We start from the raw sequence: 21,446 nt of genomic DNA on the forward strand, positions 1-21,446 counted from the left end.
TTCACTCGGCGAGGGGCCGGGCAGGAGTACCTGGCCAGACGGGGGCCTTATGCGGGGTCCCCGCCAGTCGGCTCCTGAAGGTGGGGGGCCGTGGGGACGGAGGCCACCACTGTGCTGGGCGCGGGTGGAGGCTGTTGGGGCCGGCCCAGCGGGTGCAGAGGGGGTCGTTCTGCACACCAGCTGCCCCTGGTGCCCGGCGCCCCTCGCCGACAAAGGCACAGCTAGTGGGACTTAATCTTCATGAAAAGGTCAAAAGACGCCCGGGAGGCGCCACCACACCCGTCCAGAGTCCTGCGCGCTGGGGTTGCGGGAACGTGCCCTGACCCGAGACCCACCCCGTCACTGCCCCGTCCCACTGTCCACCCTCAGTTTCCACCGGGAAAAAGCAGGGCCGCTTCACCTACCTGTACGCAAAGGCGCAGCACCACTCCCTCAGCGTGGACAAGGCCGCGGGGCACGTGCGGTGCCTGCGGGGCCGGAACGCCAAGGAGAGGTGAGCGGGCGGTGGCCAGGGGGCATGGGGGGTCTCCTGGGTTGTCGCGGCGGGGGCACCGGACCGCTGCCCGCCCCCTCGCCTGGCCCTGGGCAGCACCCCCGCGGGTTTGCCCGTCGCCTCGCGTCTAGGCTGGGGCGTCCACTGGGCTCGTGGCAGGAGCCCTGCGCTGGTTCTCCCGAGCAGAGAGCTCATCGCGCACCTGTGCAGGGTACAGATCTGGGCCGAGCTGGCCAAGGTGGCCCGGAAGCAGGGCGTGTGGGATGTGTGCCGGACGGCCAGCCGTTTCTGCCTCGCGTATGACGTCAGCAAGGTGGAGCGGCAGGCGAGGCTCAAGCGAGGTAGGCCCCGGGGCCACGCCTGGGCGCCCACACTGGCGGGATCTCCCTAGGCAACCTGGGGTTGCTGCGGGGCCCGCGGGGCTCAGCGAGGGGACCCAGGGCTGCAGGCGGGGGGCCTGTGGGCAGAGCATGGGCCTGGGCCGGCTCCCCCCGTCAGCGCAGGGTCCGCACAAGTCCGGCCTGCAGGTCTCTGGAAGAGGTTGGTCTTGCGGACGGTGAGGATCCGGGGACCTGCAGGCAGTCCCAGGAGGCCCGGGGCCTGGGTGTTGGGGGCGGGGCTGGGGCCTCTCGAGAGGCAGAACAGCGCAAACAGAACCAAGAGCCCAGCTGTCAGGGAATCGGCGGGAGACTGGCCATGGCCAAGCTGGCTCTGGGGACACCTCGCCACCCCGTGGGGCCCCTGCGCTTGGGAGGTTTCTGCCAGCCCCTCCTGGGCACAGTGCCACCTCGCAGAGACCCCGCCACCGCACCCGGGGCTGCGCCGCGTTCCCTGAAAGGCTGTTCGGGCCCTGAGCACCCTGCCGCTCTGCTGTTTCCAGGGAAGAAGAAGAAGGGCGGGGACGGCGCGGAGCAGGACTCCTCGAGCCAGTCAGATGCCACCCTGCAGAGGCCGGCGTCCCCCAGCCTGCTGCGCGAGTTCGCGGAGGTGGGGTTCATCAATGCTGAGGTGCGTCCCTGCCCACGGCCCCTCGGCCCCTGTGTCACCTGCGTCTGCACGGACGTGGCCCTATACCCCAGCCCTGCTCCCGAAGGAGCCTGTCCTTTAGGGAAGTTTTCCTGGGTTCTTGGAAGATTTTCTGGGAGAAGGATATAAATCAGAATGTATTGTGAGGGGTGTAGATGTTCATTTTCCTTAGAAGTAATGTTTGAACTGTGAATCCACGGTGACATAGGTACTGCAGGCTGATGGTTACTGGATTTGGGAGTGCACTCTGCATGAGGATAGCTTCAAAAGCACTTTGAACCCATTGTAAGGGAGGAGCGTGTGTTCTCATCTCAGCCCCTCAGAGGCCGCTGAAGGCTGCTGGCGACCATCCCCCTCAGCCCTGACCTGGGGTCGCTCCCGCCCCCTGCAGTGAGCATGCAGAGACCCCAGCGTCAGCCAGGTGGCTGAGCTGGGTCTAAGCTGGCACTGGCATCCCTGCACCTGCACGTGGTGGTGATTTTGGTGATACTTTGTAACTTCGGGATTGTTGGGGCCATTCGAGGTTGTTTATTTTGGGGGTCGATGGGGTAACCTGGCCAGAACTCCCCGGCTCATTCGGTGAGGGTTTGCTGAGCGCCTCCTGAGGGCCAGGCCATGCCGAGAGCTGGGGGCAGGTGACCACGGAGCTAGGGATGGAGCCGGCATCACCCCCGGGAGGCAGGCAAGGCCACCTGCCCCCCGTCCTTGGTCCTGTCAGCCTGCAGGGCTTCCGTGCACAGCCGTGGAGGGACGGGGACTGGGTTGCCGTGGGCGCCTGTGGTGTGACAAGGGGATGTTTGTGTCCCTGGGGGCTCAGGCTGTGCTCTCGAAAGGAGCCGGTCTCTCTCTGAGATGCAGTGTGTATGGGTGAAGCAACGGCGTGGGGTGGGGGAAGTGTCGCTGCAGGCAGGGAGGACCCAGGGGCCGGGAAGGCCCTGGGGGCATCGCACTGGGTCTGTGCTCCCAGGACCTCTCCTCCACTCCACTCACTTCCTCTGCAGGCCACCGTCCACCTGCTGCGATCAGAGGGCATGCAGCTAAATGACTGTCCGATGCCCCCCGAGGACCTGAGTCAGCACCCGGTGGGCTACATACCCGAGTCCCCAGAGGACAACGCCGAGTGGATTACGTACCGGTAGGGGAGCCGCGGGGTGCGCGTCCTATGCACCTGGCACGGCTCATGTGTGGCCCGGGGGCACAGGCTGGGACGGGAGCCACGCCCAGACATGCGAGGGAAGTGGCCGGCTGTCCGGCGCGGCTCACTAGTTCACGTCGTTGTTCGCTGTGGTTAGTCTTCCTCGTTATTGGTGGAAACGAGATGTCAGGGAGTTGGTGTCTGCGGAGGGAAGCGGTAGTCGGGGCTGGCCATGGGAAACTGTCCCGGGAAGTATGTGAACGGAAAGAGGGTCCACAGGGAACCCACAGAGACTTGCCCACGTGAGATGCCAAGTGCGGTTCAATCATGAAATCAAGGTGCTGTGGAAACAACCACAGTTTTTAGCCGTTGTTTCATCTAAAATTAAATATTTGAGAGGTGAACGCGGTGGTGAGTGAGTGTCCGCGTTGCGGTGTCGCAGGAGCCGAGGCTGTTGGCTGCTTCCCGCTGAATGCGGACAGGGGCCACTTTCCTGTTTGTTGCACCCAGTGGACGGGCCCTCACACCCGCCTGCTGTGGAGGGAGTTGGGGATGCCGCCGGACTCCCTCTGCCCACGAGAGGCACAGGGAGGAGGGCCCTGATTTTGTGCAGATGGGGTTTGTCTTGGTGTTTTAAGTCGCCTGTGAGAGCGCAGCCTGCGGCCTTCCCCAGGGGCCGCTGCCACTCCTGTCTGGCGCCGGGCTCCCCACACCTGGGGGAGGGCCCAGGCCACACCTGACCACCGCTTTTGTACACCCCACGAGCTAACGGTGGTTTTGATGGCTTTTAAGTTTGTGAAATTAAATAGCGAGAAACACACAACAGAGACTCCATGCAGCTGTCGAAGCCCAGGGTACTGTCTGGCCCTTTAGAGAAAGGGCTTGCCAGGCGCTGGTCTGAGGCCAGCAGGTCCCACGCGCCCATGTGGACGGAGGAGGGCAGCCTGCGTGTGATGGGCCGGGGAGACTGGGCACAGGCAGGTGCAGAGCTGGACTGGCGGCCTGCAAGCCTCGGCCAGGGGTCCGTCCTCGGCTAGGGAGGGGCAGGGCGAGGGGCATCCAGCAGGGAGATGGGAGAGCCAGGCAGATGGGGTGGAGGTGGGAGGAGATGGGCAGGCCGGGTCCTTCAGCGGGAGTGGCGGACAGCCCCCAGCAGGGCAACTTTCTGACCCCTGGGCTCTAGGGATGGCTTCACACTGGTGTCTTCCTGCCGCTTTGGGAAGGGTCTTAATCCCGGGGAGAGCCTGACGCATGCCTTCTGTAGGACCTGGATAGAGGGCCTGTCGCAGTACACCATGAACAGCTGGCTGCGCTCGGCCGACATTGGGCAGACGATACAGGAGGCGTGGATCGTGCAGAACGCCGTGGTCTACGTCCTGAATCACAACCAGCACCTCATCACGGCCGGGCGCCAGAGGGAGCTCGTGGACGCCTTGTACCACCTCCTGGGCATCATCAAGGCCATGGGCCACAGCGGGTGGGTGAGGCTGGCGGTCACTGTGTGCATCCTGGCTTCCCAGGAGGGCCCCATCCTGCCCCTGCCAGAGACCCTGGGATCGGGCCGGGAGCTGTGGGGTGGGACGTGTGGGGCCACCCTCACCTGGTGCCTAGCAGTGACAGGGCCTCTGTGTACTGGCCGTGCACCCCGAGCAAGATACTCACCCTCTCTAAGCCGCAGGGCAACGTGTGGGGATCGATGAGGTGCTCAGGCGCCCTCGGGCCCGTACACGGATTCCCAGCAGCTCCACTGCCACACAGCTTCCCAGCCTGTCACACTCTTGTTGCAAACAGCGCGATTCTGAGGGAGGCTGGCGAGGCCCACGCCTTGTAGGAACAGGGGTGGAAACCGACCTTGGTCTGATTTGGGGCGGGTTGGAAATCAGTGTCCGGGAGTTTTCATATCCAGGTGGTGTGAACTCATGAGAGACCGATGTTTTCACTACCTGAAGCTAGAAGTGTGAAAGCGTCAAGTCAGGCCAGACCTTTACCTAATGAGGGTGACTGTGTGAAGCCCTCTTTGTGTTTTCTGCTGCTTGGGCATTTAGTCTAAACACTCAACTTAAAAATTTTTCGCCAGATCCCAAAGCAGAAAGGCTTGAGTGAGTCAGGACGCAGCTACATGTGCACATGGGGATTTTTACACTGCGAACAGGACGGAGCAGCCATGGAGGACGGGCCTGCCAGTGCCCTCACCTCTCCTGTGGGCGCGAGGCCCTGGCAGGGTCCCCAGGACCGTAGGGGTTGCGGGAGCACCTCTCTTTCTAGGCGGGTGTCCGTGTCTCTGTCGTAGACACAGGTCAGACCGCGTTTGATGGTTTTAAATGTTTTGGTGCTGAGACGTTTCAGGAAGAAGCAGGGAGGTTCTGGTCCAAGCCCACTCCATCCGTCGCCCAGTGGAGGGCCTGCTGGACGGCCCGGCAGTGGGCACGGTGGCCAGGTGGGCCTTTGTGTCCAGGCCCCGCAGGACTCCCTGAGGAGTCCAGCCCACGCGGCACAGGTGTCTCCCAGGCGTGAAGGCCGCCTGGTGGAGGACGAGCCTCCACCGCAGGCAGTCCTGTCCCCACGGCTTCCTCCCTGGGATGGCCTGGCCCGGACATGCTTCTCTTCCAGAGACCTGGCGCTGCTGGCGACGCTCTGCAGCACCCTGGCACGAGGCCTGATCACCACCTGGATCCCAGCCCTGACGCCAGAGAAGTCTAGAAGACACACACGCTCAAACCCACTTCATACACCGCTAGACCCTGAGGCCGCCTCTGAAGTCAGGACCGCAGTGGAGGTGCCGCGCCCGAGGGTGGGATCGGAGCTGGGGGGTGGCACACCCCGGTCAGTGCAGGCGTCAGTGGGAGAGCAGTTGAAGAAGGAAGCTGCAGGCATTCTCAGGTGCCCAGAAATGGGGCGTGGGGTGGGGGGCACCCTTTCCCTAAGAGCGAGGAAACAAGACGAGGACACCTGGGTGTCAGTGGTGGGGACGTCCCTGCAAGTCCCAGAGCTCAGAAAAATGTGGACATAAGGCCAGAAAAATAGGACCAGTGCCAGTTCAGAACAGGAAAGCCGCAACACCAAATGAAAGATGCACAGGCCAGGGATACGGACGGTTCCACGGTGACCGAGTGGGGTTGTTTGTCCCCTGATTGCGTCTCCTGGTGACGTGGACTGTGTGGCGGTCTTCCCAGTCAAGGAGGAGGGATGTTGATGGGTGTTGACAAGCATCGGATGACCCCTCACCCATTCCTAGTAAACGTGAGAGAAAGTGAGTTCCGTAGTGAGTTTGAGGGATGTGCAGAGCCTGCGGCTGCCCCAGGTGTGGCCGGGAGCGGTGCCTCCTTCCTCCTGAGGCTGTGCCTCAGCCCCAGGACTAGTGAGTGTTTGGGCCACCATCCCTTCTGGACCCAGAGCCGGGTCTGCTTGTTTTTGCAGCTTTGGGTCTTGGCTCGGGTTCCCTGTTTGGATTCAGGTGTCATGAGCAAGGACACCTCTGTTTCAGGTCTGCGAGTTCGCCCTGAACCTGACCGACGGGACGGTGCCCGTCAGCACCCTGCAGCAGCTCATCGCCACGTGGGCGAAGGCCAAGCAGCTTCTGCGGCAGCAGGTCGGGCCGCGCCTGGGCACGGACGAGCAGGTGCCGGCCGGGGGGCGCCCCCGCTGAAGTCCTCCCCACCCGAGGGCGAGCAGCCTGGGGGACGGGGCGGCGGGGCTGCGGAAGGGGTGCTTCCCTTCAGGAGGGTCCGTCCTTGCCCAGGCCGACCCCCGAGAGATGGGGCGTGAGGCCTCCTCTGCCTGTCTGGCCGCTGGAACATCCCCTCGTTCCTCCAGCCGACTGGCCACGGTTCTAACTGTCCACCAAGAGCCGCTGGGTCTCTGGGGGCGCTGTGCACCCTCGGTGACACCTCGCTGTGGCTTTATCTGGAGGTGCGTCTAGGTCACAGGGGGACACCTCCCTGGCAGGGTCCCACGGGCCACCTGAGCTGTGAACGCAAGGCCGTCGGGGTGGGGATGCAGGGGAGCCACCAGGGACCCAGAGGGGAGGGGGCAGGGCCAGCCCCACGGCTTCTCCTCCTGCAGACGTGGGCCGTGGATGGAGACCAGTGGGAGGTTCCCTGGGGCGCCAGCTGGAGCCAGGACACGTGGCTCAGGTGGGAAGTGAGGCTGGCAAGGCGGGGACCATCAGGGAGGGGCATCTGAGCCTGCCAGGAGTGAGCACCGGGTTGGAGCAGGACCAAGGGAGGGGCCTCCAGACAGAAGGCCACCGCTGTGCCTGGCCACCTGCCCTCCACCTCTGGCCGGCTCAGCCAGCCGCCGGGCCACCTTGGGGGCTGCAGCGCCTACTCCTCTTTATTACGTGAAGAGGTAGCTCGGAGACAAACGCTTACACAAACAGCTCCGATCATTGCCGCAGAGCTGATGTTTCACAGGGTCACTTCCCGAGTAGTCCAGATTCTCCAGCCCCAGGGCTGACGGGCCCTCTGCACTTTCTTCCCACCAGAGCGCCAACGAGAGCATCGACTCGGTGACCGGAGTCCTCGTTGCTCTGGAGATGCACTCCTGCAACGGGCTGGGCCTCATGGACTTCACGGTGCCCCCGTTGGCTCAGGTAGCTGTCGCTCCCTCACCCCACAGGTGTCACCTCCCTCCAGAAGTCACCTTCCTCCCCCTTGGCCCACGCAGGTGTCACTAGGCGCCTGGTAGGCATTCCAGGGGCTGTGCCCCGACAAGGCTCCCCAACTCGAAGTGCTTATTCGAATTGCGCTGTCTAGACAAGGAGCCCCAGGTGGCCAGCGGCCCTGCCGTGTTCTCTGCACAGCGCTCCCAACAGAGCCGAGCAGTCCCCTCAGGGCCCCTGAGTCTGGTCTCCTGGCTCGTCAGAGGGCAGGGCTGCCCATGTGGCAGGAACGCAGTGTGGACACTGGGACATTTGTCCCCAGCCCGCCAGCCCCACCCAGGCTTGGCCGCAGTTGGTTGAGGCAGCTGGAGCCTCGGCCTTGCAGGTGATTCAGCCTAGGCCGGGTGACCCCTGGACCCATCCGTGTGACGTCAGCCGTGAGCTGGCAGCAGAGACGCCCCCCGCCTACTCACAGATGCCCCTCTCCCCACCACCGGCAGCTGGTGAAGATGGCCTTGGAGTGCAGCTGGTCGGACCCCCTCGTGGAGCTGCAGACCCTGACGCGGCTGGCCCACTTCACCTACGTGGCCCGGGACCACGAGGCCACCATGGCCTGCTCGCAGAAGGCCATCCAGACGGGCATCGAGCACCTGCAGGCCTTCAGTCCGTGAGTCGCCCCAGCGCCCGACCTGTGTCCCTGGGGCGCGGTGCCTCCTCCGAGCCTGCCAGGTGGGGCCCGCAGCCTCACCCGCTCGGCCCTGGAGCCGCCCCGCCAGCCCCGCGTCGGCCGGGGCAACGCCTCAGCTGCGGCCCCTGGAGAGCCGTGTTCAGCAGGATCCCGAGGCCCCACGAGCCCCGCCAGCTGCGGGCATGACGGGGGCTCAGAGGCCAAAAGGGCCGCAAGGCTCGACCGGCGGCCGCTCCCACAGGCAGGCAGCTTTGTTGAGAGTTAGTTTTGAGCAGGCGACTTAGGAGGCCACGTAAATTCGGAAGTAACTGAAGGGTGATTTCAGTGAAATGAAAATAGCCCCCCTGCCACTGGCTCCTCTCCGCCCAAGCTCTGCTGGCGGCGGGCTCTCCAGGGCCCCCGGGATGGCCGCAGGCGCTCCAGGCCGCTTGCTCCTGTGCCCCGGGCCCCGTTCAGCTCGTCGGTAATCAGGGCTCCTGATCCTTCCGTCTTCCTGAACAGGAGGCTGTTTTAACGTTGTTTCTGTTGTATTTCTGCTGTAAAGACTGTTTCCCTTGAGGCTCTTCTCTTTGCCTTACTTCTGGGTCTATTTCCTGAAAGACGGGATCCTGGCCCCCAGGCCAGGAAGATACCCATCGTGGCTGCACAGCCAAGCTGACCGCTCGAGGCCAGATCCAAGGAGGCCTGGCCTCCTGCCTCTGGGTGATGGGAGTGGAGGCCTGAGCCTCTCTCGGTCAGGATCCCGGGGCCAGGTGCGGGAGCACGGCCGCCACGTCCCAGCAGCTGCTCTGGGGCCTGCGTGGGACACCCCTGTGGGTTTTTGGGGGCTGACAAGTGACCATGACCCGAGCTGTGGTCACCCGCCTCGCATGCAGCCAAGGCCACAGGCTGCTCAGAGCTCCCGTGGAGGCCCCACCCACACCTCATCTGTACCTGCAGCGGCTCCTGGGCAGGGGCTGCCGTGCCTGTACTGGGAGCAAGTAAACCAAGGCAGGCAGAGGCTGAGGCCCTCGCCGAGGCCACCCAGCAGGTGGAGGCGGAGCGGGGACCGGAGCCCAGGCAGCTGCTTGCATGAAAACCAAGGCAGCTGAAGCAGAGGCTGGATGGAGCCCCCAGGCCAGCCCAGCATGTCTCACTGCGCCCACCCCCGCAAGAGGCTTTCCCTCGTGACTGCCTTTCCTCCAAAACAGAGGTGGCTTTTGCTCAACAATCCATCCTGAGAAGGACTTGGCTTCTGAAAGGCTTTCGAACGTCCTGCCCTGGCTTCACCGTGCAGCAGGTGGAGGCCGAGGGCTCCGTGACGGCCAGGGGGCCGCTGGCTCAGGTGCCCAGCCTACGGAGATGGAGAAGGCGCAGCGGTAGCGCACGGAACACCCGGCCCCCCGGCAGGACATCTGATAGCAGCCAGGGACTCGGGGTTCTTCCCGGAAGCCTCTGGTCCTTAGCACAGGGGTCCCCACCAGACACTGGTCTCCACCAACAACTGCAAAGCTGTGCCCGTCAGCAGACGAGCCATTCCGAGTTCCCCACAGCATCTTATACACACTCTCCAGTGTGAACCGAGGTTCCTCAGACTTTTGAGAGGCCCTCAGCTCTGAAGAGAAGACCAACGGGAAGAAATAGGGAGAATTACTCCGGAAGAAACTGTCAGCCTTTATAATGTAATATGTCCAGTTACCTCACCAGGGGAGGCGGCTTCATTCAGGAATAGCGGAGGAATTGCAATTAGGGAAATGCAAACTTCGGTGGACCACAGGAAACGTGGAAAACAAGGAGGGGGATCTTGCTTTGCTAGGAAAAAGAGGGAGTCAGGGGGGGCTGTGATAGCCAGAGTCCACTGGGGGAGTTGGGGGTCCAAAGTACGGAGGCTTCCTGTTGGCTGTCTGTGCCGGACTCTGATCGGCTGGGCTGTCGGGGGTGGAGGGATGGTTCCTTCCTCCTGCTGCACAGTGAGTAGAGGCCCCTTCTTGTCTGAGATGTAGGCGAGGCCCCTTCCTGTTTGGGGTAATTGCGATGTGTGGCGGACGTGGGACCTCCCTGACAGGCCTGGCCTGACTCTAGCTGTAGCTGAGGTTTCTGTAATTCATTCCACAGAACAGATTACATGATGATCAGAAGAAGTATTAAAAAAAAAATAATAATAACGTCCAAGGTATTTGAGAAGATGCAGCATTTAGAAGTTAAAATGTGTTATGGAAAAGGAATGAGGAATAAAAGGAAAAGGACTAAATATCTCTTCAAAATTAAAAAGGTAATTTCTGAAGTTGAAAATAAAGTCAGTGAAGGGCTAGAAGATAAAGTGTGAGGAAATCGTGCAGGAAATATATGAAGAAGGACAGACAGGAAATGTGACAGAAAAGCCAGAAGAAACAATAGGAGGTCCTAAACCCAGCTATTGGAATTCCAGAAAGAGGGGAGACAGCGTTCTTAAGAAAGGGGTGAAAAGCAGGAGCTTCCCTGAGCAGAGGACACCGTCTCATGACTGACCCTCCCACTAAATGACCGGCGAGAAGAATGAAGAGATACTCACATCCAGATACGTCATGGGGTCATCAGGTCATGGCAGATACGGAGACTATCCTACAGTGTTTAGAAGAAAAGAAAAAGAAGGAAATAGAAACGCATCAGTCTTCTCAGAAACCATCACTAGCAGCTAGAAGAAAGTGGAACGTTCTAAGTGGAAGTAGTTTTCAACATGTAATTCTAACTCACCCAAACTTTCAAGTATCCCGGTAAAGAAAGCTACTTTTAAACAGATGAGGACCTAGAAAATGTATTTGTCACACACCTGTTTTTAGAAAGTTAATTGAGGATACACTCCAGAAAAACAAGGGAGTAACCCAGAAAAGAGAAAGATGTTGGATGCTGGAAATGGAGATGCAATCCAGAAAAGGTGCCCAGCTGCGCTGCTTGCTGAGAGAGCCTCCTCGGCAAGGCTGTAGGGGAGGGCCCTGGGGGTGCGGGCAGGGCCAAAGGAGGACCCAGTGTTGTGGAGAGTTTACAGGTATTGTGGTAAAGGAGGGAGGGAGAAAAGCCAGTTGGAAATGCCAGGAGATAACAAAGGTAATAGCTTGCCTCTTCAGTGAAAAACACAGACATTATCTTGATGTTTATTGATATTCCAGTGTTAGGATTAGCATTTTGACAAGGAAGACTTATTTGTGGTTACCCAATAAAATATCAATGTTACCAATTTTGACAGTACGAAAGTAAAGTAAAAGCACAGATAACATACTTTAGCAGTGGGAAGGGGGAAGAGGACAGGTGGTGTGAGACCCTCATCTGAGAAGCTGAATAGCCAGGTGTCACTTGTTGAGGGTCCACAAGATATTCTGAGGTACAAAGATAATAAATAAGGGAATTAAAAGTAATGCTGGGACCAGCTATATTCATAAGTTGGGAAAAGGGACTTCTGTAGGTAATGTTTAAAATTCATAAATTGGGAAATCAAGATAGAAGCCAGTTTTTTGGAGGAAAGCGTATACCTGCTAGAAGATAGAGCTGAAGACCTAGGAGTCATTCCCTCTTGCGAATAGGACTGGGGGCTGGGTAGGGGAGTAGTTCTCAACCATGTGGTAGGTACCACTTTGATAAAAATTAGAAGGTTAATTCTAAAAGAAAGAAAAAGACTACATTCATAAAGAAAGAGTCGGTGTTTGAGGGCTGCTGCCTCGTCTTCCTATAACGGCGTTAAGGCTGATTTCACTACTCGTTGCGGGCACTGCAGAGCTTGTCAGGGGACTGGGTGGCAGGGTGCCTGCTGCGGTGACGGGTGTGTGCCCCAGCTTCGGCATTCTTTCCTCAGTGATCTTTAAATTAACTTTTATTTTAAAACAGCAATTCTTATGATAAAATAGGCTAAAAACATAAATGTTTACATATGGTAATAGGGAAAGGGGAGGTCGTACAAGACTATGTAAAAGTTTGGTTTTCACCTCAAGACCTTGGAGAACTCATTTTTAGACTGTTGCTGCCCTCTAGTGGTGGTCGGTGTTACTACTCTCAGTGGGGTCACCCCTACCCGGGCTTGGCTGTGGACCTGACCCGTTTTTCACCACACTGAGGGCCAGCTGTGTCTAGGCCTGGAGCTGGGCGCTGGAAGGCTGGACAGGCAGAGGTAGGCGGCCCTTGGCTCTCTAGGGGATGCCGACTGCACGATGGTCTTGCTGGCCCCTCAGAGCCCTGGACCCGGTCCCCAGTCAGCAGGACCCGCGGTCAACTTCAGCACGTGGCATGTACCGCAGGTGATTCACCTGTTTTCAAAACAATTATACGTATTTCAAATTTTTATGCTCATTTTTTCTATTTTGCAAGTTATGTAAAGAAACTCAGTGTGGAATTGGTCACAGAGTAATTTTTATGATGGCATTTCACAGTAATAGTGAAAATAGTTTTCAGATCTTGGTGAAAAATAGTGCAGTTACTAATCAATTAGTATTCTCACCTCTGAGTGTGTAATTACCAGAATCAGGTTCATATTTATACTATTAATGTAAAGGAATATATATTAATAAGGAATTTGATGTAGATCTCTAAAACAGACCAACAGAGATTACCTTTCTACTTTGTTTAGAACTTTTATTTGACATAATCATCATCACTGTTGGGTTTTTATGTGAACTTAAAAGTCACTTTTTCTACCGGTTCTGGCCATGACACACAGTGGATCTCATACTCTTGTGCTATTTAAAAAACTGTAAAACTTGACAAAATACATGAAACAACTGCTTCCAGACATTGGCCAACAGATGGCCCAAGGCCGCGCTTCCTGCAAGAGGCCATCAGAAGTGAGCCCCACGTGCACCCTCGCGCTCTGCCTGGGGGCGCAGGGCGCTGCCCAAACTGCAGCTCCGGGAGCTGGAGCCCAGACAGAAGAAATGCTCGCGGGAGACAGAGACCAAACCCTGGGGCTGCTGGGGCCTCGGGACTCCACAGGATGCAAGACGAGCGAGGATGTTCCTGGACAGAGAAGGCCAGATCCCGCAGGCCTGGCAGGAAGCAGGCGACAGAGATGCCGGAGGCCCCATGCTGACCCAGGAGAGTCAGGGAGCCCTCGCTGAACCGCCAGGGCATTCAGGAAGACCACGCCTTAGGGGCTGGGCTCTAAGGGCCACGCGAGACTTGCCCTAAGACGCCTAGTCCAGATCTCAGTAGGATAAGGGTGAGCCACAGGTGAATTCGCTGCCTGCCAGAATGAAACCCCACCTTCCTTTAAAGGAAGGCAACATAATCCACGCTCTCAGCAAGACAGCCCTCCATCCTGCCCCCCGCCCCCCGCCCAGCACAACAGCAGACGTCACCAGGCATGTGGAGAAACAAGAAACTGTGGCCCATCGCAGGAGAAGAAGCAGTCAGCCGACTCAGACATGACACAGATGTTGGAATTAGCAGACGATGGATTTGAAACAGTTATTGTAAATACAAGAAAGGAAAGAAAGGATTTTAATGGGCAAATTGCAGGTGGTGAATTCCAACAAAGAAATGGAAACTCTAATTAAAGAACTAAGTGGAAATTCTAGAAATGACAAGTACAATCTCTGACATGGAAATATCACTGGGAGAGCTTGACATTTGAACACTGGAGAAGTGATCAGTAACTCTGAACGCAGGTCAGCACACTATGGAAACTGAAGCACAGGGAGAAAGGCCTGAAAAACAGAGGAGCAGTGCCTTGGGGACCAGTGGGCTAGTGCCCATGGGCCAGCACAAGTGCAGGTGTGGTCTCAGAAGGACAGAGGCCAGAGGGCGAGGTGGGAATATGTATATTTGAAGATGTAATAGCTGAAATTGTTTCAAACTGAATTAACAGTATCAACCCAGAGATCCAGGATTTTCAATGAACTCCAAGCAGGATATACACGAGGGAAGCCACACCTATTTTTATTGTAGGCAAATCGCTGGAGACCAAGGTGACAAGAAAACCCTGGAAGGAAGGTGGAAGGGGAAAAGGATGCATTGCACACAGGGAAACAGGAATGAGAGGTGAGTTCTCAACAGGAACAATGTAAACCATCTTAAGTGGTAAAAAAGAAAAAACCCTGTCGATCTAGAATTCTGTATACACCAAAAATAGCCTTTGAAAAATGAAGGCAAAATCAAGCCTTTTTAGATTAATTAAAACTAAGAGAATCCATTCCCAGAAGACCCACAGAACAAGAAATGCTAAAGGAAGTTCTTCAGCCTGAAGGAAGATGGTACCAGATGGAAACTCAGTTCAGGAAGTAGTGAAGAACGCCCCAGGTGGTGACTGTGTGGCTGAACATAAAACGTTTCCCCCCCTTCGGTTCTTGAATCCTTTAAAAGACACACGCCTGTTTCAAACAAAAATACGTTGCATTGTGGGATTATTAACAAATGTGGAAGTAAAATGTATGACAGTGGTAACACAAAGGATGGGAATGGGAGAGATAGGGGTATGTCGAGAGTTCTGACACCGTCTGTGAAGTGGTATAATATTAATTCACCAGAGACTGTGATTAGTTAGGAATGTATGTTGCAGTCTCTAGAGCAAGTACTACAGAAACAATAAAAGAATAATACCTAGACATCCAATGGAGAAGATAAAATTGAACACTAAAAATATTCAATTAATCCAAAAGAGGGGAGGAAAGAAAGGACGAACGTATGGGACAGAAGGAAAGCAAATAGCAAAATCGAAGGTTTAACCCAAAACCACACCAACAGATCCATTAAATGTAAATGGACCAACACTCCAGTTAAAGTGAAGAGTTTATCCCACTGGACCCAAAAAGCAAGACCCAACTCGAAGCCATTTTCAAGAGACACTCTTCAAATACAAAGACACAGGTGAAAAGTAAAAGGAGGGGGACAGATGGCCTCTGCGGCACCAGCTGCAAGAACGCCGTGGGGCTGGAGTAAAGCTCCCAGGATGTGGGATCAGAGGTAGAGAGGCATTTCACAAAGATAAAAGGGTTCAATCAGCAAGAACACATAAAAATCTTAAACGTGTATACACTTAACAGCAGAGCTTCAAAATTCAAGAAGCAAAATGTTAGATACAGCCACAATTACAGCTGTGGATCTCGACGTTCCTCTCTCAGTGGCTGATAGAACAGAGTAAGCCGTAAGCATATAGATGGTCACCACCAGCAGATCACCCAGTTGTCACTGTCAGACTCTCCCCAAGGACCACGTCCTAAAGATCCAGGTCTCCAGGACAGCAACGCCAGGGCCCAGCGGGGCCAGGCTCTCCTCCACCTCCTGCTGGATTGGCACGCCCATCCTGGGGGACGGGGCCAGCCTCCGATTCACCCCCAGAGCATGAGCTTGGCCGTGCCCTGCAGATCCTTGCAGGCGGAGGGACAGCCTCTTTCTCCCCTAGACTCCTGACGGGCAGGGTGGCGGAGCAGCTGGCTCCTGCAGGCGGGTGGGCCTCCCAGGCCGTGGCGGGGAGGTCTACCCAGAAACCAGTGCTTTTCTCTTAGAGTAAGCCTGGTGCCCCCTGAGCCGAGCTGCAGGGACGTGCGTGTGGTTGTCACGAGCACAAGCCACGGCTTGGCTGGGAGAAGAGAGCTCACGGCACCCTTGACGCTGCTGAGTCTAAACTGTACGTTCTGAGCTCTCAGCGCAGAGCCTAGGCGCCCTGAACAAGACGTGCTCTGGGGCACGGGGCACGGGGCCTGGTCGCTCCAGCAGGGCCCGGCCTCGCTTGGGGTGGGCGCCTTGTTCTGCTGCTGCTGCCACACAAGACACCCTACGTATTAGTCATTCAAACATCAGCTTATGGTTCTGTCCCGTGGTTCTGCGGGTTGACTGGACTCAGCCAGTTAGTTCTGGCTTGGGGACCTTCATGACGTTACTCTGGACTCCCCAGGGCTCTCTCCAGGGGCCGGGGTGGGGTGTCCCCAGGGCTCTCCCCTCTCGGCGGCACCTCCCTCCCCTAGGAGCCTCCTGGGAGCTGTGGCGCTTGTCTGTCTGCAGGGTGGAGGCTGAGTTGGTGGCGGAGATGCTGAGCACTGCAGCCTGCATCCAGGGCAGGAGCATCATGGATAACCTCAAGGGCCGGAAGCAGCTGCGCCTGACGGCCGCCAAGGCCTTCGTAGAGAGTGCGAGGTGGGCTGCGGCCCCCGGTGGCCAGGTCGTCGTGCGCGTGGCGCGTCTGGGGTGCGTGTTTTGGGTGGGGACGATGGTGACTGCGGTGCGTGGTGCTCGCTGGGGACTGTCCCCGAGGCCGGCCCCTCCCCCAGTGGCCCTGTGACCAGGGTCATCGCCTGCCCCGTGCGGTGACACCCACCTCACCCCCGGGGGTTCCCGGCAGCCCTGAGCGTCTGAGCCAGGACGGGCCCGAGGAACGGGGAGCCGGGGCTCGTGAGCGGGTCACAGCGGGGCTGCCCTGAGCGGAGCCCGTCCTGGTCCTGCAGAGACGTCTTGGGGCCCCACCCCTCCCCTCGGCGCCTACACCTGTCCAGGTCAGACCTTCCCTTCCAGGTTTGGGGGCATCGCGGGGAGCAGCGCCCTGGTGATGCAGGCCGCCCGACACTTCTGGAACACCTGGCTGCCGCTGCTGTCCTCTGCGGTCAACAGGAAGAAGTGCAAGAGCGCCACTCAGGAGGTCATCAGCGTCATCAACAAGACGGAGGCCAGAAAGCAGGTGCGCCCTGGGCCGCCTCTCGCGTCCTTCCTCCAGCACGGTGGGCGAGGCTTCCGAGGAAAGATGGGCCCCGTGGAAGCACTCAGGCAATGAACACGACGGCTGCATGGGGGACAGGGGACGCGGACACCCGTGAGATCCCAGCGGGGCAGGCGGGGCGGCTCCTGGCTGCGCTCAGGGCTCAGCTCTGTCCTCCCCCATCCCCGAGGGAACCCTAACTCAGACCTAGAAAGCGCCAGTAGGAAAGGGGAGAGGAGGGAGGGTGGGGGCGCAGACCCACTCAGGGCCCAGGGAGGTTTCGCCTGACAGTGGACAGGCATCTGGTGGGCCTCAGGGAGTGAGGCCTCCTGCCCCCTCCGCCGTCGCCCAGGAGTGCGGTAGGTCGCGGCCCGGGGACCTCCCTTGATCTGAGAGAGAAAGCGTCAGTCTGTCACCTTTGAGTATCACGCTAGCTGTGAGTTTTTCATAACTTTACTGTGCTGAGGAATTTTCCCACCGCTCCTAGTTTTCTGAGGGATTTTGTGATGAGACGGTTTTGGATTTTGTCACATGCCTTTCCTCCATCAATTGAGCTGATCGTGCGGTTTTCTCCTCTGTCCTGTTAAGGTGATGGGCTACGCTCCGTAGGTTGGACCACCCTTGTGTTCCTGGGACAAATCTCCCTTGGTCGCGTGAACAGCATCTCACTGTGTTGTTGGATTTAATCCGCAGTTGAGCAGCTTACTGTGTCGAGAATTTTTGCGTCTATGTTCATAGAGGGTGCTCATCTATAACTGTCTTTCCTTGTGATGTCTTTACCTGGACCCCCATCAAAGTAACGCTAGTCTCATAGAATGAGTTAGGAAATGTTCCTTCCTCTTCAATTTTTTGAAGAGTTGAGAAGGATAAGTGTTATTCTTTTTGTTAATGTTTGGTAGAATTCACCTGGGAAGCCAGCTGGTCCAGGAATTTTCTTAACTGGAAGGTTTCTGATTACTGATTCAGTCTTTACTGTTAGAAGTTTGTTGACGTTTTTTATTTCTTCTTGAGTCAGCTTAGGCAATTTGAGTGTTTCAAGGGATTTTTCCGTTCCTGTAGGTTATCTAATTTGTTGGGAGACAGTTGCTGGTAGGATTCTATTGTAGTCCTTGTTATCATTGTAGGGTTGATAGTACTGTTTCCACTTTCATTTCTGAGTTTAGTTATTTGGGCTTCTTTCATCTTTTCTTTGCCAGTCTAGCTAAAGGTTTGTCTATTTCGTTGATCTTTGCAAGGAGTGGACTTTTGGTTTCATTGATTTTTTTCCTGTTATTTTCTATGCTCTAATCCTTAACATTCCCTTCCTTCTGCTAACTTTGGATTTAGTTTGTTCTTTTTCAGGTTCCTTAAGGTGTAAACTTAGGTTGTTGGTTTGAGATCTTTTTTCTTCGATGTCGGCATTTGCAGCTGTCAACTGCCCCCTGAGCCCTGCTTTTTCATGTCCCATAAGTTTTCCTAATGTGCTTTTGATCCTATTGACTCAAAGCTATACAACTGACTTGTCTGCTTCGTGTCATTATAAGCCGTAGACTGTGCTGCAGGGCTAGTCTGTGCGTGTGTGTATGTGTTTTAAGGTAGTAAACCTTGAACTGGAGTGCCTTCTCTTACAGGGGAAATGCGATCCCACTTTTTGTGACTTAGTGTTTCAGAAATTTAGCCGCAGTTTCCGTAATCCGATGCTGAACCAAATGAAAAACAAACTGGTGAAAGAAGAAACTGCAACTTTCCAACGTCTGTATTGTTGATTTGTTTTTGCTTTAGGAAAAAGGGAAGACGCTGCTTCTGCACCAGTGGCCCACAGCCGACTTCCAAAGTGGAGGGACGACGGAAGGGTGTTTTCTCTCAGGTTTGTAGATGCAGGACAGACGGAGCCGCAGACATGAGGCCGGGCAGGGCCTGGTGTTGTTAGATCCCGAGCCTCGTGTAGAACAGGTGAAGTCGTGGCAGTGACCACGGGAAATGCCTGCTCAGCACTGAACTCGGGCAGGCCTGGTGAGGGTGAGGGCTCCTCGCGAGCAATCGGGGACCCCCTGTAAGCATGAGGAACCCCCCAAGCCTAGGTGGCCCCCCAGTTCAGGGCCACCCTGCGCCCTCCCAGGCAGCCTTGAAATCTAGCCTCTGGGTTTTTCTGACAGGTAAATCACACTTTTCCATTTCCATAAAAATGTGGAGACATACTTCTGCGAAAAAAAGTAGTGACCTTAATAAAATAAAACATATTGTATAATTTATTTCTAAAATAAAAAATGATTATCTGCTAAAAAATAATCATCCCTGTTAGCGTAAGGGCCACGGTGTGTACTGCAAAGCGTGAATGTGTGGATTAGAGCCGTGGCCCCTCCATCAGGTGCCTCAGAGTCTATGAGAGAGAGAAACTCGATTTAAAATAGTGAACAAAGATGTGACCGTGTGTAATTAAATACTGAGTTGAACTCTAGACCCCCGCAGGTAAGATTGTTTGCTGGTGCCGCAGAGGGAGATGCAGACAGCAGCCCAGACCCGCAGGACTGCAAGGCCCAGTGAGGAGCCGGCTGCTTGGGGTCCCGGCACCGCCCGGAGCACGTGGAGCCCGTGTACGCTTTACTCCACGTGCTGAAACATACTCAGATAGCTAAATGGGCTAGCAGCTTTAACAATTCAAACCATAGGAAAAAATGAGAAAGTAGAATTGAGCAAAGCAATGTTTTGAGGAAAGATTACTGCCTAAAGTTTAGAGTGATCAAAGAGGCACACTTTCAAAATACGTGAAAATTTAAATAATGAGAAACGAGAAAATTAAAAACTAAACACTGGAAAAGCACTGGCACCAAGTTCAGCAGCTAAATGCTCCACTTCTGTAATGCACGAGCAGTTGCATCAGTCAGGCTCCGAGATGCTGCACCGAGTAACAAATGGCCCCGACGGCTCAGCAGGTGAACTCGCACGGGCAGTCTCTCCCTGCTCGTCCGAGGCACCGTCTGGAATTTCTGGCAAGCGGGGTGGCCACGTCCAGGGGCATGTGGCCCTGCTGCCAACCAGGGGGTGCAGAGCCCTGACTGTAAGAGCCCTCACCACCGCGGCGTGTGGTTCCGAGTTGGCCCGGCCGAGATGCGAGGAGGAAAGCACGCTATGGAATCCACGTTCCCAAGTGTCAAGACGTTGACCAGTTTATCTGGTCACGTGCCTCAATCCCCCTGCTCCTGGGCACCTGTATTCCGTCCCAGCGCTGGCAGTGGGGGGCCACGGTGAGCCCTCAGGCCCAGAGTGGTGTGAGTTGGTGCTGTCCTTTTAGCCAGCAGCCGGACAACATGCCGGCAGGATCCATGGGCGTGTTCACCCCTTTGCTATAACGATTCAAAAACGGGAAAGAGAGCTACACAGCCAACGAGATAAAAGAGGACAACCTGAGTGTCTGGCACCAGGGGCAGGGGCTCTGCTTTGCTGGACGGCGGGGCTGAGGCGGCCCCTCGAGCGGCCTGGGCGAGGCTGGTGGGGAGAGGCTTCTTCTTTCCTGACGCTCCCATTGTTTATTTTTAAAATTACGGAAGAGTAACGGGAGTTTCCAAAAGGGAAAGGGCTTGGAGGACTGCGGGGCCCAAGAAAGCCTGGCGGGGTGGGGGTGAGGGGCAGCCGGGGGCACCTGGTGCAGGTGAGGCAGGCGGGGGAGGGAGGACAGCAGCGCAGATGTCGCCCGGGAGGAGCCCCTGAGCCTTCAGTCCCAAAAGGACTGATGTGTTTCCCACGATCAGGGGTCACTCCCGCTGCTCGAGGCCCAGCCCTGGAAGGGCAGCTCTGTGTGTGTCTAAGGGACGCAGATGACGAGGTCCTGTGGCTGGATCTCCACGCGGTCCCACCTGCTGTCCGGCTCTGCGGCATGAGGCCCGGGGTGTCCCAGAGAGGCGGCTGTGTCCCGAGTGCTCCCTGGGGGCCTCCCGGTCCTGTGGACCCCCAGCTGCTAGCACCCCCATCCCCAGACCCCCTGACCGGCGCCCCTCCTGAGCCCCCTCTCCCACCGCAGGGGCCGAGGATGACCTGACGCTGAGGGCCGCGCTCTATGGCCTGCTGTTCCACAGCCACGCAGACCAGCATGACTGGGAGGGCTGCCTCAAGGTGCTGGATGAGGCCCTGCAGGTGCTGCCGCGGACGGCGCACCGCCTGTGAGTCCCTGAGGCCCCCCAGGGCGCCTCCCCTCCCCGTGCCGCCCCCCCGGGGTGCCTTCCCCTGCAGCCCCCCAACAGGGTGGCTCCCTCCTCAGCCCCCGACTCTCCTCTTTCCCCTGGTGGCTTTATTTTCCTACCAAGAAGACAACACACGAAGGGAGGGGATTTAAGCCCAACACACTCAAATGATAAAGAAAAAGCAAAACACAGCACGACACAAGACCCCCAAGGCACTCAGGTTTCCTTTGGTTTCTCTCTGTAAGTAGGAACGTGCACAGATACTCCAGTTTGTGTGCCTTCTATATAGTGACGACTTTTACCATTCAAGCGCTAATTTCTCTCTTTTACTTTTCTTCAGCTTGATTTTCAAACATATGGTCATGGTGAAGGCTAGACTCGGCCAGAACTTCGTGATGGAAATTCAGAGATTCAAAGACCAGAGTGAGGAGTATCTGGCGCACATGTGGCGGCGCCTGGCCCTCAACTCCACGAGTGTCCCCGGGGAGCTGACCTGCTACCTCCACGCCATCCAGGCCCTGCAGGTCTGGCTCTGACTCACTGTGTGTCTGCGGATGAAGCCCCCGGGGGCGGGAAGGCGCGGTGGGGGGCGGGGGGGGGCGGTGCGGAGCGAAGCCTAGCCCCTCGCGAGGCCCGGCAGGAAGAGGGGGGCAGCGGGACACGAGCTGGGGCAGCAGACGGAGCCTGTCCTCCCACGTGAGGGATGCAGTCCTTGTGA

The 21,446-nt window shown here is 57.0% G+C and overlaps 1 protein-coding gene across 1 annotated transcript in view; it reads left to right on the top strand.

Annotated features, from left to right (window-relative positions):
• The window catches only part of CFAP46 (cilia and flagella associated protein 46), a 92,503-nt gene that overhangs the window by 23,685 nt on the left and 47,372 nt on the right, over positions 1-21,446 (top strand). Inside the window, 14 exon segments of the mRNA XM_065894741.1 lie at positions 370-493; positions 704-834; positions 1,374-1,501; positions 2,521-2,654; positions 3,919-4,131; positions 5,265-5,430; positions 6,139-6,273; positions 7,138-7,245; positions 7,755-7,921; positions 15,884-16,015; positions 16,391-16,553; positions 18,333-18,417; positions 20,569-20,707; positions 21,069-21,252. Of these exon segments, the coding sequence (XP_065750813.1) occupies positions 370-493; positions 704-834; positions 1,374-1,501; positions 2,521-2,654; positions 3,919-4,131; positions 5,265-5,430; positions 6,139-6,273; positions 7,138-7,245; positions 7,755-7,921; positions 15,884-16,015; positions 16,391-16,553; positions 18,333-18,417; positions 20,569-20,707; positions 21,069-21,252 (2,009 nt within the window).

The sequence above is a fragment of the Phocoena phocoena genome, chromosome 16, assembly GCF_963924675.1.
Source record: "Phocoena phocoena chromosome 16, mPhoPho1.1, whole genome shotgun sequence".
Lineage (NCBI taxonomy): Eukaryota > Metazoa > Chordata > Mammalia > Artiodactyla > Phocoenidae > Phocoena > Phocoena phocoena.